The sequence below is a fragment of the Triturus cristatus genome, chromosome 6 (genome assembly GCF_964204655.1).
Source record: "Triturus cristatus chromosome 6, aTriCri1.1, whole genome shotgun sequence".
NCBI classification, from domain to species: Eukaryota; Metazoa; Chordata; class Amphibia; order Caudata; family Salamandridae; genus Triturus; species Triturus cristatus.
In genome coordinates, this window is record NC_140589.1 from 1,116,427,695 (window position 1) to 1,116,448,204 (window position 20,510).

The window sequence follows — 20,510 nt, forward strand, 5'->3', positions numbered from 1 at the left end:
CTCACTACGTTTGGGGCCCTTGCCTGCCGCGGGTACTTGGGCCTCCCACACAAGTGAGGCACCATTTTTACCGGGAGACCTGGGGGAACGCTGGGTGGTGGTAAATTTGTGTGAGCCCGGTGATGCCACTACTTTCCCACCCCAAAATGTGTGAAAAAAGTGATTTTTTGAGCAAAAATTGAGGTTTGCAGGGGATTCTGGGTAAGGAAACGTTGGGGGATCCACGCAAGCCATACCTCCCTGGAAGCCGCCGGGTGTCTAGTTTTCAAAAATGCCTGGGTTTGGTAGGTTTCCCTAGATGGCCGCCGCGCACCGGGCCAAAAACCAAAGTGACCCCCCTTGCAAAACCAGGTGGTTTGGCGATAGGCCATCTTGAGGTGGCCTCACTACGTTTGGGGCCCTTGCCTGCCGCGGGTACTTGGGCCTCCCACACAAGTGAGGCACCATTTTTACCGGGAGACCTGGGGGAACGCTGGGTGGTGGTAAATTTGTGTGAGCCCGGTGATGCCACTACTTTCCCACCCCAAAATGTGTGAAAAAAGTGATTTTTTGAGCAAAAATTGAGGTTTGCAGGGGATTCTGGGTAAGGAAACGTTGGGGGATCCACGCAAGCCATACCTCCCTGGAAGCCGCCGGGTGTCTAGTTTTCAAAAATGCCTGGGTTTGGTAGGTTTCCCTAGATGGCCGCCGCGCACCGGGCCAAAAACCAAAGTGACCCCCCTTGCAAAACCAGGTGGTTTGGCGATAGGCCATCTTGAGGTGGCCTCACTACCTTTGGGGCCCTTGCCTGCCGCGGGTACTTGGGCCTCCCACACAAGTGAGGCACCATTTTTACCGGGAGACCTGGGGGAACGCTGGGTGGTGGTAAATTTGTGTGAGCCCGGTGATGCCACTACTTTCCCACCCCAAAATGTGTGAAAAAAGTGATTTTTTGAGCAAAAATTGAGGTTTGCAGGGGATTCTGGGTAAGGAAACATTGGGGGATCCACGCAAGCCATACCTCCCTGGAAGCCGCCGGGTGTCTAGTTTTCAAAAATGCCTGGGTTTGGTAGGTTTCCCTAGATGGCCGCCGCGCACCGGGCCAAAAACCAAAGTGACCCCCCTTGCAAAACCAGGTGGTTTGGCGATAGGCCATCTTGAGGTGGCCTCACTACCTTTGGGGCCCTTGCCTGCCGCGGGTACTTGGGCCTCCCACACAAGTGAGGCACCATTTTTACCGGGAGACCTGGGGGAACGCTGGGTGGTGGTAAATTTGTGTGAGCCCGGTGATGCCACTACTTTCCCACCCCAAAATGTGTGAAAAAAGTGATTTTTTGGGCAAAAATTGAGGTTTGCAGGGGATTCTGGGTAAGGAAACGTTGGGGGATCCACGCAAGCCATACCTCCCTGGAAGCCGCCGGGTGTCTAGTTTTCAAAAATGCCTGGGTTTGGTAGGTTTCCCTAGATGGCCGCCGAGCCCTGGGCAAAAAACAAAAGTAACCCCCCTTGCATAACCAGATTACCTATTGTTACTACAGCGTGAGAATTTAGGAATAATACTGCAAAGAAAATGTGGCAGACAATTTGAGGTTTACAGGACAATGGGGATAAAAAATATTTTTCAAATCACTAGAGAGACATCACCATGAACTCCCAAAGGTTTTCGACAATATCTACAGTTGGTGGGTTATTCTTACATGGAAAGTGTACCTTGGCAGAGAAACAAAAAAAAAAGATTCCTGCACAACCATCTATTCCTCAAACACACACACATACTGGTTGGATTTGGCACGAGGGCAAGTCATGGTTCAGTGTATTAAATTTTATTAACAAGAGATTTCACAAATATGAAATGCACTGTCAATAATTAAATTCACAAAAATCCAAACCAATGACTTGCAGCTCGTGAGCTGTAAAGCCACGTCAAGGCACCAACCGCTTTACAGGCCATTCACACACCTTTCATACGTGATACAAACAAGACCATTCGCACCACCAGGTACAAAAGCAACACAGTACAAAAATCACCAAAAAGGGACAAGGTACACCCTGCTTCAAAAAAACAAATATTACTGCACAGTCATCTAACCCGCAAGCACACGCACATACTGGTTGGATTTGGCACGAGGGTGAGTGATGGTTCAGTAGATAAAATTGTATTACCAAGTGATTTCACAAAAAATGAAATGCACTGGTAATAATTGAAAGGGCAAGAAACTGAACCATTGACTCACAGCTCGTGAGCTGTAAAGCCACGACAAGGCACCAACCTCTTTACAGGCCATTCATACACCTTTCATACGTGTGAGACATACAAAACCATTCACACCGCCAGCCGCGGGCCCATCACATAACAAAACTCACACCGGCACACAGCGCCATTCAAGGGCCCATCACTTTCACACGCCCACAATCCAGACACAGCAACTACACAGGCAGAAGGATTGCGTGGAGTGGCACTCAGCTAGCAGTGTGTGTAGTGACCAGCAGAAAGTCACTACTCACACACAGCCAGCCAAGCACCGGTCGACACACACCGCTAGCCAAACGCCAGTCCACGCACACCGCTAGCCAAGCGCCAGTCCAGGCACACCACCATCCAATCGCCAGTCCAGGCACACCGGCAGCCAATCGCCAATCCACCTACACCGCCAGCCAAGCTCCAGTCCACGGACACCACCAGACAAGCACCATTCCACACACACCGCCAGCCAAGCTCCAGTCCACACACACCACCAGACAAGCTCCAGTCCACGGACACCACCAGCCAAGCTCCAGTCCACGGACACCACCAGCCAAACACCAGTCCGCACACACCACCAGTCCACACACACTGCCAGCCAAGAACCAGTCCACGCACAGCGCCAGCCAAGCACCATTCCACGCACACCACCAGCCAAGCACCATTCCACGCACACCGCCAGCCAAGCACCATTCCACGCACACCACCAGCCACGCACACCACCAGCCACGCACCAGTCCACGCACACCGCCAGTCCATGCACACCGCCAGTCCACGCACACCGTCAGCCAAGCACCATTCCACGCACACCACCAACCAAGTGCCAGTCCACACACACCAACAGCCAAGCGCAAGCCTACACACACCGCCATCACATTTTGGATTTTTTTAGAAAAAAATAAAAACACAAACAAATTGCAAATAGATACAAATTTTCTAACAGAAAATCAGCAACTAAATACATTGCACTAACACCAACCTTGAAACAGAATCAAATTATCCAAAGAATACAGACCAGCCAGTTCACTTTACCACTCAAGAATCCTCCCAAAAATTTTTTCGCGTGTGGTACGCTCTAAAACAAGCAGAGAGACACAGTGCAGGATGAGAGGGACAATCGGGGCAGTACATACGACACTCCTTCCGCGTACCTCTTCGCCAACAGACTCTACATCTCCTACTGGGAAAATCTTTTGCGGGTGTGGGAGGAATGTGATCTGGAAAGTGGCGTTCTTTCAATCTAGCAACATCCTCCACCAGTCCAACTCTAGGAACACTTGCCTGTTCCACTACAACAAGGCTGCCTATTACAGACTCCTGAAACTTAGCAAAAGTCATCTTTGACTCATGGCAAGAATCCTGGAACACAACAAAAGCATTAAACATTGCCAAGTGGAAAAGATGGATAGCCAACTTCTTGTACCAAATGTAAGCCTTACGAAGAGCAGTGTAAGGTTCCAACCTCTGATCTACTCTGTCAACACCACCCATGTACCTATTATAGTCTAAAACACATACAGGTTTGCGCGCTTCAGCGACCTGACCCCAAACAGTCACAGGTGCAGTGCTTTCATCATGGATGGAAGTCAGCATGTAGACATCTCTCCTGTCTGTAAACTTCACAGCAAGAAGCTCCTGGCAACGCAACGCACTGCACTGTCCCCGCACAAGCTTTTGACAAACAAGTTCTTTCGGAAAACCTTTACGGTTACAGCGGACTGTGCCACAAGCAAAAGTGTCCACTTTGGCCAATTCCCTGAACAACCGTACACCAGTGTAGAAGTTATCTACATATAAATGGTGGCCTTTGTTAAAAAATCCTCTTCCAAGTTCCCAAACAATTTTCTCAGTCACTCCAAAAGTGGACGGACAACCAGGGAGGTTAAACCTAGATTCCTTACCGGTGTACACCCTGAAATTGGAGACATATCCAGTCCTACTGTCACACAGCATATACAGCTTTATTCCATAGCGTGCCCTCTTACTAGGAATGTATTGCCTAAAAACCAAGCGGCCCTTGAACAACACCAAAGACTCATCCACTGCAATTTCTCTACCAGGGGCATAAATCTCAGAAAATCGATCAACAAAGTGATCAAGGACAGGCCTAATCTTAAAAAGACGGTCACAATCAGGGTGATCTCGTGGCAACGCTAAACCATTATCTACAAAGTGCATCATCCGAAGCAGAAGCAAATACCTGTCACGACTCATGACTGCCGGAAAAATAGACGTTGCCATCAAGGGACTGCTAGACCAATATGAAGCCAATGATGGCTTCCTTAGCAAGCCCATCAAAAAAGTTAAACCCAAGAACTTCTTCATCTCTTCAACATTTGTGGGAGTCCACCGGGTAGCTCTAGAGTGTGGCTTAAGACTGGCACTGTTGTCCCTCAAAAACTGTTCGGCATACAAATTAGTCTGCTCAACAATCTCTGCCAAAAACACATCGTCCATAAACAACTGAAAAAAATTTACAGGCAAAAAGTTCTCGGTATTCACTCTAGACCCTGGAACACCAGTAAACTCAGGAAATTCCGGCTGCACCATGCCAGGGGCAACCCAGAGGTCATCACTTTCAACGGGAAGACTTGCAGCCCCAGCCTGCAGCCCAGATGTCTCTTGCCGCACTACACCAACGGAAAGGCTTGCAGCCCCAGCCTGCAGCCCAGATGTCTCTTGCCGCACTACACCAACGGGAAGCCTTGCAGTCCCAGCCTGCAGCCCAGATGTCTCTTGCCGCACTACACCAACGGGAAGCCTTGCAGCCGCAGGCTGCAGCCCAGATGCCTCTTGCCGCACTATCGGCACATCAGTCTCCTCCTCTAACACAGGCACTTCATCCGCACTAAGAGTATCTTCATCATCCGATGACCCCATACGGAGAGAAAACTCACTGCCAGAATCTTCCCCTGCCCCCTCTCCCTCAGAAGCAGAGTCAGTCTCTGACCCAATATCAGAGGAAGACTCAAACAGCAAACCAACAACCTGCTGAGCAGTCATCCTGCGGCTAGCCATTATACCTACTAAGATGGAAGACTGCACAAACAAGTCAACAACAACCAACAATGTGCACACCAAGTAAGTAAAGAATTGTGTACCTTTATCACAAAGATCAATGTACTCAAAAACTATACAATCCAATTACAAGAGACAGCTGCACTCACCAGAAATAAACTCTGCAGTGACACAGCAAAGACCAACGATATCAAACTAGAAAGAAGAAAAAAAAACAAATTACTCACAAGACAACAAAATACACATCGAGCACCAATGCAAAAAGTTTTTGACACTCAAAAACCAAACATACTGCTATTATTACACCATTTGCAAAAAAAAAACAGGCAGAGAAATCAAACACATTTACATTGTACAAAAATAAGTCTCTTACCAAACTACACAAACAGCAGAACCACCAGCCACAAAACGGCAACGTGAAAAGAAGAAAAGCCTTCACCTAGAACAAAAAAGTAAACAAAAAAAAAACATTACAATTGGAAATCACAAAAAATATAACAATAAACATTCTAACATGCTATGTCACTACCCAAATGGTCAATCGGGTTGTGTGCCAGGTGGGGCAGAAAACAAATTGCACCCTGGAAGCGAGGGGTCACTTCTATTTTTATTTGAACTAATTCCCTGGGGTCTAGTGGGCTTTTCTGCCCCCCGTGGGAGCAGAAACGGCGAAAAAATAAAACCGATCCCCCGGGCAGAAAAGTCTTCAAAAAATTTAGGGGCCCAAGGAAGCGACCCTTGCCCAAGGGGTCGCTTCCTACAATAATATTTATATCCCTGGTGTCTAGTGGGCTTTTCTGCCCCCCCCCCCCCAGGAGCAGAAATGGCAAAAAAATAACACCGATCTGCCCCCAGAGGGGGCAGAAAAGTCTTCCAAATATTTAGGGGCCCTAGGAAGCGACCCTTGCCCAAGGGGTCGCTTCCTTCATAAATACTGATATCCCTAGTGTCTAGTGGGCTTTTCTGCCCCCCCTGGGAGCAGAAACGGCGAAAAAAAAACACCGATCTGCCCCCAGAGGGGGCAGAAAAGTCTTCAAATAATAAATGGCCCCAAGGAAGCGACCCTTACCCAAGGGGTCGCTTCCTACATAAATACTAATATCCCTGGTGTCTAGTGGGCTTTTCTGCCCCCCCCTGGGAGCAGAAACGGCGAAAAAAAAACACCGATCTGCCCCCAGAGGGGGCAGAAAAGTCTTCAGATATAAATTGGCCCCAAGGAAGCGACCCTTACCCAAGGGGTCGCTTCCAACATAAATACTAATATCCCTGGTGTCTAGTGGGCTTTTCTGCCCCCCCTGGGAGCAGAAACGGCGAAAAAAAAACACCGATCTGCCCCCAGAGGGGGCAGAAAAGTCTACAGAATAATAATTGGCCCCAGGAAGCGACCCTTACCCAAGGGGTCGCTTCCAACATAAATACTAATATCCCTGGTGTCTAGTGGGCTTTTCTGCCCCCCCTGGGAGCAGAAACGGTGAAAAAAAAACACCGATCTGCCCCCAGAGGGGGCAGAAAAGTCTACAGATAATAATTGGCCCCAGGAAGCGACCCTTACCCAAGGGGTCGCTTCCAAAATAAAAAAAAACACATCCCTGGTGTCTAGTGGGGCATCCCTGCTCCACGATCGCGACGCTGTGCGCGATCGTGGAGCAGGAATGCCCTGTATTGAGACATCAGGGGAGAGGAAATACTCTTTCCTCTCCCCCGACGCCTCAATACACTCTACAAGGCCCCCGCCACCCCACCGGAGCAAACACCACTCACCTTCCTCTATGGACGCCTGGAAGCAAATGGCTTCCAGGCGTCCGAGCACTTCCTGATGACGCCAGCGCGCGCTGTGCGCGCTGACGTCACCAGGAAGCGTGGGGGGGCTCGGGGGTGGCAGCGGAAACTCTTCCGCTGCCATCCCCGTCTGTGGGGGCACGATCGGTGCCCCAGGGGGGGAGCGCCAGCGCTTCCCCCAGGGGCTGTCCTCATGACGGAGCGGTTCCGTCATGAGCACAGCCCAACTGATGCTCATGACGGAACCGCTCCGTCATGAGCATCCAAGGGGTTAAATGTTTTAAAAACAAAAACAAAAATAATGTCATGAGCAATGCCAATAGCTCTAACTTTACCAATGCCGAGACCATTGCATTGTAAATGCTTGTTGTAGCCGGGGCAACGTGTTAAAGTTCTGCTGTAAACTCGATTCAGTAATTCATGAACGAGTGTCCTGGCAAGTCAGTGTTGCAAAGCCTTTGGTGTGGCAAACCGTAAGGAAAAGTAAATATCTCTTTGCCAAGACCCGGGCCCCACGACTTCTGTCTCAGGACATGATGGTCATTTTCTTAAACAATAAGTGGACATAACTTATATAGACCTTTTTATGCATATTATGAACGTGTATATGTATAGCACCGTTTAAGTGTTGCGCTAATAAACCATACCGATTTAACGGCACTCAGTTTATGGAACTAAAAATGAGTCCGCTTTAACGTCATTCCTGCTCGCTACCTTGTGTAAATTATACACAAATATTTAATAAAGGATAATCTCAAAAGTTGGCACTTCACTCATGTACCCGGTATATATTTTTTTTATTGATATTCTTATTCAAGTAGACGTCCGCACTTCACTCATGTACCCGGTATATTTTTTTTATTGATATTCTTATTCAAGTAGACGTCCGCACTTCACTCATGTACCCGGTATATTTTTTTTATTGATATTCTTATTCAAGTAGACGTCCCCACATGACAATACGTGTTTGTACTTCTAAACGATAGCGTAATGGTATTATATCCATGTACAAATTAATATTAATGCAAGGTGTGTGTTTTTTTTTTTTTTAAAGTGACATTTTTCAAATTATGCAGAGTGGAGTATCGTATGGTTGTTTTTACGGAGTGCAGTGCTTCTTTTGAAGTGTGATCCATTACATGTTCTTCTTGGATTCTTCAGTGTCGGTGAGACCGTAGTTTACAACGATCCAATTATTGGTTCAAAAATAATTGTATTCCATACGGGCTTTAAAAGCCGCTAAATAAAATGGATGCAATCAAACACTCGTGGTGGTTTGTGTTCATTTTATGACTCCCTGAGTACAAACCATTGGGTATTCTATTTCACCAGCCTTTGGTGAGGAAACGTGACCAGAAAATGAATGAAGCAGAATGAGCAGATAGCCCCTTCCTCGGTCACTCACCCACTCCCTCTCCTCTGTTTTCTTTAAAAAGCCTCTCTTCCCTCCAGTGATTTGCCATTTCATGGGTCTTGATAAAATCGGTTGAGAACCCTGAAGCTAGCGCAGCCCGAGGGTTAGCGACTGATCAGGTTCCAGTTTTTCAGGTCATTAAATCAGAATTAATTGGAGAGACAGCGAGACAAAAAGGTTGGGGTAGCATGCCATAGATTCTCACGGAAAACTTCGAGCCAACCAGACATCTAACGCCTTGTGTTTTTTACTTTCTTTGTGTTTTTTACTTTCTTTGTGTTTTTTACTTTCTTTGTGTTTTTTACTTTCTTTGTGTTTTTTACTTTCTTTGTGTTTGTGTCTTCCCCCCACAGCTGTGGTGGCCGTGGATGGCAAGCCGGTGAAGCTTCAGCTCTGCGACACTGCCGGACAGGTCAGTGAAGTCTCTTATTCTACATGTTGTGCACAGCATTTCAAGCCAGGTGAACACTAGGGTTTTATAGGTGTTTACCCATGAAACCAATTTTAGTCCGGGTGTATTTTTTTTGGCCAGAAATACGTAACGATCAGAAATCTGCAGATGGCAGGAAATCGACAAAAGCCGTGTTTGTCATCATTGACATCTCAAGGTTCGCATCACACATCCGACCCACAAGTGGAAAGTATAACCTTGTTGATACTGTGTACAAATGAAGCAGAGGGTGAGAGGCTTTTCACAGAAATACTATGCAAGAAGAATTGCAGCCGGACGGCTGTGTCAATCGGCTCCACAGCGCCCTAGGGTTTATGGAGGAGACATGCTGTGCATGGCCTTGCCTCCATTATCTCCCCCCTTGCTGTACATTAAATATTACTTATACTTTGATTCATGTGACCCACATTCAGGCGCTATATTGTATCGGCCAAAATATAGGGGGAAACAAGCATTGGTTTAAAACCAATAGGTCTCGCCTTTGCAAGATCTGTTGGCTTTGTTAATGTTTTTTTTAGCCATGCTGTACTGCAGGAAAAAAAAACACAATGACGTGGTCCATACTGGCAGCGTCATAGCACTTTTTTTCTTTCAACCATGCTGCACAGTAGCTGCCCTGTTGTACAACATGGATACAAAAACTTTGATAAAGCCAATACATCTCGCATAGGCGAGACTTACCGACTTTGCCAATGCTTCTTAACATTTTACCACTGCATAATTTCCCCATGGCTTCCCTTTTTTTGTGCACTAAATTGAAAGCATAAGAATATTAATACTTCTTTTGGCTGTCCCCTCTGACTAAACACCTTTCATCGTAGCCACAGGTAATCAAGCTTTAAAAACAGAAGACTGTTATTTTACATGAGTGCTGCTTGATCAACATTCATTAATAAACGTGCAAATGAATCAAATGTATCTCTTAATTTAGGGCAATCACTGTCCAGGAAGCAGCTAAATTTTTTAAGTGTTAAGTAAAAAGACCTGAATGATTGAAGGGGAGTGAGTGAGAGAGAGAGAGTCGCGAAGAGAAAGAACTAAACTATAAGAAGAGTGAAACGTGGGGGTGGGTGTGTGTGGCTTGTTCTACCAAATGGCAGGCGCTATTTAACGAGCTGCACATCGAACCTCATTATCCATAAAACATCCTCTGGCCCTGACTTCCATCGACCCAGTTATGTTTTCTGTAGATGTTATGTCATTCCTGGAATTACGTGGTGTTCCATATGGAATGTGGAACATCAAGTCAGACGGAGGAAGGCCAGATAAGCTGTAAGGGTGTTACCAGGCGGCTTCAAGATTAATTAAGTGCGTACTTCAACTGCCTTTTCCTGCGTTAATGTACCGCGTACACACCGCAATTTTGCGACGAGCTGTAAGCCGGTACCCACGCAAAGAATACAAGCAATTAATTCATTACTGTTACGTAGCCAAATCTATGCCCCGCGCTACTGCTGTTACATTCTGTTTCCATGCTCATCGTTCCGTGCAGTTAGCATGTGACGTGCAAGAGCTCTGATCTTTGCAAGGTTGCACACAGCATTACGTCAGCAATTTTCGAGGTCACACTACGTGACCCCACCGTGCAGCCATTTAGGACCAATTAGTGGCAAAGCAACGCACCGAGAACATCGCATGTAATTAACTACGACTTGCACACGGTAACTATTACAATTATAAAAAATAAATAACCGGCGAGTTTGACTACGGATTATAAGGTGTGCATTCCTCAGTGACAGTAATTTTTCTTTCACAGAAAAAAAGAGGAAAAGAAGAGAACAAAAAAACAGTACCTCTAAGTTTCTTCCGCTATTTGACTATGGCAACACAAAATGTCAGTATCCCGACACCTCATGCATTCTGGCCAGCTGGTCCAGAACCTACAGTAAAATGGACCGAACGGAAAGAATATTTTTTAAACTATGTGGCTGCCATAGATATCTCTGGTAAAATGGCAGCAGTACAAAAGTAAAGAATCATCCATTCTTTGGGACCTTTGTAATGAATCTGCTTTTCACAAAAAGGACACACCAAAACCCGCACTCCCACTTTGGGAGGCTAATTTGCCACTGCACCTTTTAAATCGCACACTAGGCACAGCACTCCCACTTTGGAGGCAAAAGACAAATTCAGGTGCTTTGAAATAACACACAAGTTTATTAATGAACGGTAGGCCAAATATACCAGTAAATGCCGAATCATTGGTATCAAACACTTTTAAATGAACAAGTAAAATAAAATGCAGGGACTCTCTCTCTTTTAGAATAAGGCTTTGGGGTTATTGTACAATGCTCTCAAAAGCTTTCCCAGATGCCAAATGCACAAGATTCAAATATATGTAGCAAACTATAATCTAAATGCATGAATAATACTGATTAATGAACAAGCAGCAAATAACATGAGATATACTGGACGTCCTACAAGAGATCAGAAAGATATACATATATATACAGCAGAGGATTCCTCTGGATGTGCACTTCCCACACCACAAAGAAAACACCTCAAATGATCAAAGCCACTGGCTAAACATCACAATGGCAATAACCAAAACTCAATACATCACCTGGTGCAAACTCTGCATCTTAGCCTACTTTTGACCGGGGGAGTTCACCACGGGGTTCAGAGCTCAGCAACCAGGGTTACTCCGAGATAGACACGTCTGCCCTCGCTCAGATTCCAAACTCCCAGTCGCTCAGTCTGCAACCCTCCGCTTTAAACACACTAGAAGATTCACGAAAGACCTCCCAGCGCCAGAGGAATTTTACCAGAACAGGCCAAGTTCAAAGCAAGCATCCCCATGGCAGTAAGGAGCTCTCACGTCCCTTCCTCCATTCTCACATCTTCCAGCCTCTATCTTGACGAAGCTCCCACAAGGCCTTCCAGAGTACATTAAACAAAAGCAATCGCTAGAAAAACAGAAAGACCTTGAATGTGAATAACCCAAACAACTTGCAAGCACTGCAGTGCACGCAGAAATAAGGCAAAGTCAGACATGAGGCCATGTCTAAGTCAATAGTCAAAGTCCGAGAACAAGATGACATGAAGCCATGTCAAAGCTAATAGTAAGAACTCCTAATTAGCAAGCAAAGTCAGAAAACAAGAATGACATGAGACCATGTAAAAGCCAATAGTAAGCACTCCTCAATGTACAACACCGAGCACGTGTGTGCACCATCGCTCACAACACTGCACTTCGAAACCAAAGAGTACATTCCACACCTCTCTCGCCCTCTCATGCTTTCAAATGCCGATCCCACACCTTCTATTCTTGGCAAGACTATTCTACTCCATGACAGCTCTCACTAAAAGACAGAAAGAAGAGAAGCAGGCATATGCAGGAACGTCTCATTTATCCAGGCTAGGGTAAAATAACACACTAAAGTCAGTTAAAATGGTGGTAGTTGAAGGTCATCATAGGGGGCCAAACCACAAGAGTGGCTCTTTTATTACAGACCCTATGGTTTAAAAGTGTTCAACCAAATGTTAAAAGCTCCAGTTGTGGGTGATGCAAACGTTTTTGAAACCGCATTGAATGATCTTGATAATTACTTTGCTCCCAAGGTGTGCATTGAAATGACCAGATATAAATTTTTCAGCGGAAACAAGAAGTGGAGGAATCAGTGGACATTAACGTTTCCAAATTAAAAACATTGGCAATAGATTGTGAGTTTGGAGCACTGCAAAATGATCTTATCAGAGACCAGTTGGTTATGCACATTAACAACCATTCCATACAAGAAATGTTGTGGGTCAATGGGGACTCCATTAGAGGACATCATAAACCTTGTACGCAAAGCTGAAATGTCAGGTAGGTGTGCTAAGGAACTATTAACCAAGGACAGAAGGGTTGAGACTGTAGGTAAGGTAGCAGTAGGAGGATCATTCAGTAAACCTATGTTTAAGACATTCAATGCTCATTCAAAAATGTCAAATAATAGATGTTACTGATGTGACAGTAGAGAACTTTTGGCTCACAGCAAAAACTGCCCTGCATTAAAACAGAAATGCAGCAACTGTGGAATTGTAGGGCACTTTGCAAAGCTTTGCAGAAAAAAAAGACAGGGTAATGTTAAGTAAATTTCAGAACAGGATAAGGGGATTGATGACCAGGGCGAGTGTGATCAAAATGAGATAGGATACGACAGTGTGACTAATTTAACAAGTAAACTGATTTTGAAACATCAATGGTGAGTGCACAAAATACAAAGCAGTGTGTTAAATGTGCATTGGCAGTGTTAGAATTAACATTTTTGCTGATTCGGGATCACCATATACAATTATTTACTAGTAAATATGGAAAGAGAAGTTCTTTAGAAAAATTGGCAGCAATTTATGTGAGCTAGATATATAACCCCAAGGATATAGCAGAGAAAAGATTGAAATCATAGGCTACCGATGGCTCACCTTCAGATTCAGCAAAAAGAGGCCCACTGGTCCTTGGTTGGATGAATCAAGGGAAACTACATATCATCCTGGATCCTAGTAGTCCAGAAGAGGTCTAAATAGTAGATGAAGGATCTAATGTAGCAAAGAATATGTTAAATGAATTTCCTACAGTCATCAGCACAACTTTAGGCAACCTTAAGGGATTTGAACACTGCATCATTTTAAAAACTGATGGCATCCCTAAGGTCAGGACCATCCCTATCACCACAAGGGAAGAGGTATCAAAGGAACTGGAGAAACTATTTGAAGCAGGAGTAATTGAACCAATTGATTCAGCGGAGTGGATTTCTCCTTTGGTTGTTGCCAGATGGATGCCATAACGGAAGGATCGCTTTGTGTGGATTTGTGCCACTTAAATGACCACATCGTGATCGACCGTTTTGCGCTCCCAAAAATCAATGAAATGGTGAGTTGCCTCAAAGGTGCTAAAATATTCTCCACAATTGACTTATCGGCCGCATACCACTAAATCTCCTTGACGTCTGAATGAAAAAAGTACACCTCATTCATCACCCCATTTTGCAGCTATCCGTTTAAAAGAATGCCTTTTGGACTAGCGGCCGCAGTCTTTCAAAGACTTGTGTTCAATCTATTCTGGAACTAGTCTGGTATCAAGTTCTTTCAAGACGACATATTGGCCTTTGGTGAAAATAAAAGTAGTCATGACTCCAAGTTATGGAAAGAACTTGACATTTTGGCAGGGAAAGGTTTGACTGGAAATTTCAAAAGGCAAATTTGCAGAGGAAAAAGTGACATAATTAGGGAGGGCATGAAATTAGAAGCCAAGGAATCAGACCAAAAAATTCACTTATTAATGGCATAAAGGGTGCCCCAGTTCCAAGCAACAAGGACGTTTTGGCTGTCTCCACCCCGAGTGGCTTCTCAAACTGCGAACAATATCATTTGAGCCTCACCAAGGACACCTCTGCTCTTCTGTGTATTTTCCTTTTATTGTACTGCTGCTTTGTGTATGGTCCTCCATTTGCAGCAAATCCCATAATCTCTTTTGCAAACAAAAATGTTTGATTGAGATCCCTGCGCTGTTTGTGACTTGTGTGCCTGTTATGCGAATTAAATGAGACTGCGCAGCGCCTAATAGTGGACACTCAGTTACCTTATACTGGGGGTTCGCCACACATGCTCACACCACATGCTGACATATACACCGTGGATGGTTTTCAACCTCTGGCACATAAGGATGGAACTTTAGGCAGATGCTCTTTGTGCCTCCGCTCCCTATGTTTTAAAGTTCCCTTTTGTTGATATTCAATGGGTCCTTGTTATTGCCCGCACTTCCCGTAACCACAAACTGCTGTAAGGTCCTCGTGTGATCCTCCTAGCAGGAGCTGTATAATAACACCACATTACTACTCTGGAATGTACGGGGCACGCATACTCCTTCCCGCATATATGCAGTATACTCTTATTTGCTCCACTTTTCAGTGCATGTATAGTTTCTACAGGAGTCTTACTTCACCCAAACGGAGGCTGTTCAGGTGCAGAGGCACTGGTGAGGGTAGGTATACTCCACTTGAGCATTTGGTGTCCTTGTGTGGATGAAAGCAGGGGTCCCCTCTGTTGCAGACACCACGGTTGCTGACCGAGGGGGCCAATATGTATTTGTGGACTTGAACGTCTCTTATATATTACTTAGAGCCATGTATGCCCCTAGTTCTGACCAGGTGGGATTTTTGGGTACTTTATCTGGTAAACTGTTTTGGAATTTGACCCCCTGGTTGCTGGGTGGGGACTTCAGCAGCGTCCTTGGGATTGACCGAACAGTTGCTACCTCAAATGCTTTTTGATTGGCTGAATCCCTAGTTTTTATCATATATGGTGATCGTGCAATGCCCTTATGAGGGTATACTCCTTTTATTCCCATGCATATGACCTTCACATGCTCATAGATCGCCTGGTGGTCTCCCTTGACGTAGCCCTCCACCATTGACTTGGTAGAACCACGGTTCCCAATACCTGTGGCTGAGCTGGGATCTGGGACCTCCCCCTATCTCCACCTGGTGGTTACAACCGGTGGCACTAGACGAGCCCCCTGCCCCAAAGTTTCGCACCACCATGGCAATAACTTGACGGAATATGTCAATATAAATGCTAAAACAACTGACTCTGGTTTGATTGAATGGGATGCATTCATGATGGCAAACGGAGGCAATTGCCTGGGCTGAACTTGGACATACGCCACCACCTCGCTCGCAATATATGCCAAGATGAGCAGGCATTGCTGAGTAATGGGTCCCAGGTGCAGTCGAGTACGGAAGGCAGGGACACCTCGCATGAGCGCACCAGGAGCATATAGTGATATCATACCCTTTGAAATTCAGGGGGCACTGGCACAACTATGGATCCAGACCGGCTTCTGTCAGAATTCTATAACGCATATGCTCCCCTTCTAGCTCCTCGTCTAAAGACACTATTTGACGAGGCTCTGACAGCTGCTTGCCGGCCACGCTCCACAAGGCTTTGCTTATATCGCTGCCTAAACCTGATGGGGATCCTACAGCACTAGGGTCTTACCGACTGCTAACACTCCTTAGCACGGACTAGAAAATACTTGCCAAGATCCTACCGGATCGTTTAGCTCCTCTGGTACCAACTGTGGTGCATCTGGATCAAGACAGATTTGTTCTGGCTCGCAACACAACCCTCAATCTGTGCAGACTTTTGCAGATCCTGGAGTATGCCCCTCCCGTCTGGCACCAAGCAGGCTGTCTGGTATTGGATCTGGAAAAAGCCTTTGATTAGCTGGAGTACGCCTATCTGTTTGGAGTGCTGCTTTGATGTGGCCTGGGGGTCTGTTTCATTCAGCTGATAAAACTTCTCTAGACTCAGCTGCTGGACGTGGTAAAAATGGGTAGCCTAATATCTGACCCAGTTCTGATTCACAGAGGCATCTGCCAGGGATGCCGGCTATCCCCACTTCTCTTCTCTCTAGCCGTGGAGCCACTAGAGCATGTCCTTAATGTGCAGGGACAGGACAGGCTACACACGGTTTTCCTTTACGCAGACGATCTGCTCATTTATCTTAAGGATATCCATGACGTCCCGGCAGACATAACACTGACACTCCACAAGTTTGCAGCTCTCTGCCTAAAGGTTAAATGGGCCGAATCCAGCCTCTTTCTTATTGCCTCCACAACATCACATCCTGCTCTTCGTATCCGCGATACCCAGCTGACGTGGCAGCCTGACATGTTTTGTTACTTAGGCATTCGTATCTATCGTAGACCCGCTGACCTCCTAGAAGGTAACCTCACTCAGGCGGTGACCTCACTGCGGATGCAGTTGGTGTTCTGGAGGTCCCTGTCACTCTCAGTGGCAGGACACATAACTCTCTCAAAAATGGTGCTGCTGTCCCGTTTATTATAGTTCACCACCATTCCCCTTTATATCATGAAGCCTTTTTCATACGATTGCTTGAACGACTGACTGGGGAGTTCATTAGACATGGCATACGCCACAGGTTAGCCTGTAATAAACTTTACTTACCTACTAGTCATGGAGGACTTGTAGTCCTGAATTTTGAGCACTCATAATTTGCTTCTCAGCTGCAGTGGGTGTCTAGATGTTTGTCAATCTTCAAACTGGTGGACACTACAACCGGCTCTCCCCAGTGTTCAAAAGTCAGCTACCGGTTGGGGCTAGACCAACAAGTAATTATCTGGAACAACTTTAACTAAGAATATTTAACGAAATCCCTTGAAGGCACTTTGACTTATTCCTTACTAGGGCAGTACTGACATGCGCCGAAGCTACCTCCACTGGGCACACCATGTGGAGGGCTGGCCACTTCCTTGGCAGAAGTGACCCCTGGTAGGTGGTGGGCCTTCCCACATTGGGAGTCTTGTATTGCGACAGTGCTCTCCTTCCTCTGGAAGAATTAATTGCATATGATGAATTACTCCTGGGCCAATTTTTTACTTTATTTCCTTCATCAGGGCGCTGGAGCACATTGGGGGCACATGCAACAAGAGCACAAAACACACCTCACAATTCAGTACTTGCACGTCATGGAAACAAGCTACCACTTAACACGCTGGCTTTTCAGCACCCTGCGCTTACATGCAGCAGCGCTTCTTATGTTATTGCTTTGCCACTGGAATGCCGAGCTGGGCTGCCCCTGTGGGGACAGTGAATGACGGTCCATATTGGCATACCCTGCCTTGGTGTCCCACAATGCTAGTTTTAGGCTGATCCACTACTGTATATGACTTACTTCCCTCATAGCAAGGTAAATCGCTATTTCACCGCACAGACACAACTTGTCTTTGCTGCCACTTGCCTGAGGCCGAGTTATTGCTCATGCTTTGGACGTGCCCATCGCTTAACCAGTACTACAGGAGACATCACTCCTCGCGTAACGAACTGCACAGGGCGCACCTTACTGCACACATGGGAGGTGTCTATGGAGTATGCTCCGCCGGACCAAGAAAAATAAGATCACTAGTCTCTTTATTGACTTAGGTCTTCTACTTGCCAAACATAATCTTGAGTCGTAGGTGAAGGTCATTGGCTCCCCCCTGTGAACTCTGCCTGGGAACGGTCAATGAAAACCTGTGCTCGAGCTGAGAGCGTGGCCTTGCTAAGAAAAGATGCAAATACCCAATCTCGGCCAGCTGGGATAATCTACTGATTGAGTTCCAAATCTGCCCTGCTGAGTGTAAACACCCTATGGGCGACCCTCGGTCCCTGACCTCGCCACTGCTTCCCCAATTGCCCAAGTAGGGCAGTGCGCTTCGAGTATACTCGCCCCCCCCCCCCCCCCTCTTCCATCACACAGATATCTATTTCAATCTCACATTTTGCGGATAGACATTTCCCTGCATACTGCACGGGTGTGGGCTTGTTCAAATGTTTGTGGTATTTTGTTTTTGTCCCACCTTCTTTGTTGGACTAAAATGTCTTATGTTCCCCATGACATGCCACGTTTTTATAAGTTTTGTTGCAATCGCTTTCAGACAACCGCATGTGCGGACACAGCAGATCTCTGTTCTGGTTAATAAGTTATTTGGCTATGTCATGTACGCGATGCTACAATAATGCTTTTTTTCAAGCATGTATCTCATTTTGTATGTGGCTTTGACAAATGTATAAAGTTAAAATGTACAATAAAAGTTTTTTTGTTAAAAAGAGTGAAATTTGCACAATAAGAAGTGATCAAAGCATATTAAGGAGAGCAACACCAAGCATAGACACGAAACCGACAAAGAGCGCACAAGAGGAGTTAAATGGTGATAGAAATGGGAACAACATCTCCTTGAGCCTAGGTTGATGGTCAGCTTATTAAGACTCGATCTATCAGACGTACATAGTGGAGTGGAAGGTTAGGAGAAATTTGCACACACAGTATCTCTCCTCCAGCTATCTATTGTGCCCTTCTTCTATGTATTGTGCCTCCTCTGAGTATCCGCTGGAAACACATGTGGAGTGAGGCCACCAATACTGGATGGGAAAAGATCCTGGCATACCCTAAGATTGTTACTAGAATCCAGCAGTTAAAGTGCACACAGATTAATTATGTACATTAAACATACCTGCCCCCAAAAAGTATTACAAGAATGTATGCAAGTGTTCAGGCCCACTGCCCCTGATGCCAACTCCTACAAGCATATTTTTATCACATGGTTTGGGAGTGTATGCTTATTCATACTTTTTGATCACAGGTACTGATAGGGATCAGTGATATCAGTGGCTGACTGATGATACTGCTGAAGCCACTGGGGAGTTAATTGGGCCTATTGCCGCACCCTGAGAAGACCAAGGGTGTCACTGGATTTGTGGCTCTGTTTATGATACTGGCTAAATGAAACCTGCAGAATGTTTTACAGATGTGACGAAATTAATGCAGGCTATACCCTATGCACTGCTTGCAGTGGGAGGGCGTTGGCCTGCTCCTGATTTGATAAGCAGTAGGGCAGAATTATAGCAGAATCTGTGTTTTACTGTTTAATGGTAGTGATACGATCGACTAATTAAAATGCATATTATTTAGATTAACGTTTAAAAATCTGCAACGATTAATGTAAAATTCAAAGTGTAATGGCACGCATTTAAAATGTGCAAACTGCAATAGGCAGTCATAGCTATGTGTGTAGGTCTTGGAAGTATTAAGAAGTAAGCTTCCTTTAACTAGAAGTGAACCTAATTTTGCTGAACTGTGCACAAATAATTTAGAAGTCTGACCTTTATGTGACATGCTTAGAAATGTTCATGATAACTGCGGAATGTTCCGGTTTTAATCAAATGTGTTAATTTTCTAAGCAACATTTGTTTATACTGATCAGACTTCCGATTTTCACAATATTTCAAATAATGTCTAAATAGAATAATTAGCATATTTTTGTTCGTAGTAACAAAATGCATTACTAAACAGTATTTTTTCTAAGATAATTGCATAGTTCATTGTGTACGCAGTGAAACAAATTAATTTAGAGGGCCAACCTACGATCAATGCCTATGGGAACTGAGGCTTGTGTTTCCAGAACTTAACTACGTAAGAATGTCTGTAGCTAACTTGTGATAAGGCTTTGCAATCTGCGTGTATGTTTTTTGGGAAAGGAAAAACGGAACTTGCTCATAGAGGAGAGCTGCTTTTTGATTGGTCCAAATAGGGAGAAACCAGATACAATGTCTGCAACATGTGTTCATGTCTTTTTATATTAGTTCGTATTCCTAGTTAGATAATATGCTTTTTCGACTGATGAGTAAGTCCCAACGTGAGGCGTCATGTTGGGACTTACTCATCAGTCGAATAAGCACTGAGAGGTTGGTTGAAAACACATGGACAGGATACCAGAGTAGTTTTGATACGTGTGACGCCGCCACACCAGAAACCATTGGAGGTTTGGAACTATCACCGCTTATTAAATGCTACTTTCAAAGCAGGAAATAGCCTTAAAAAAGTCGCGGGACAACATTCCCTTGTAGCGACGAAACACGTGTTGGCTTGTGGCTGTTAAAGAATAACTGAGGAGATTTGCACATAATAAAGAACAACCAAGAAGAAGGACAAATTTCCCTTTTTTTGTGTGTATCTGTATGGAGCTTATGTGGAAACACGCTATAGTTATTTGCATATATAATTAATACGTGTGCTAAGGATTGTTTTCTATTGTAGAGGGCCAAGGCCCATGATTCTGGGAAGTAGGGTGGTTCTTCCCACCTTT

At 45.3% G+C, this 20,510-nt stretch overlaps 1 protein-coding gene across 1 annotated transcript in view; it reads left to right on the plus strand.

Annotated features, from left to right (window-relative positions):
- LOC146821050 (rho-related GTP-binding protein RhoU-like) overlaps positions 1-20,510 on the plus strand; it is a 93,708-nt gene that overhangs the window by 20,597 nt on the left and 52,601 nt on the right. Inside the window, exon 2 of the mRNA XM_085611984.1 lies at positions 8,786-8,844. Within this exon, the coding sequence (XP_085468110.1) occupies positions 8,786-8,844 (59 nt within the window). The remainder of the gene's footprint in view (positions 1-8,785; positions 8,845-20,510) is intronic.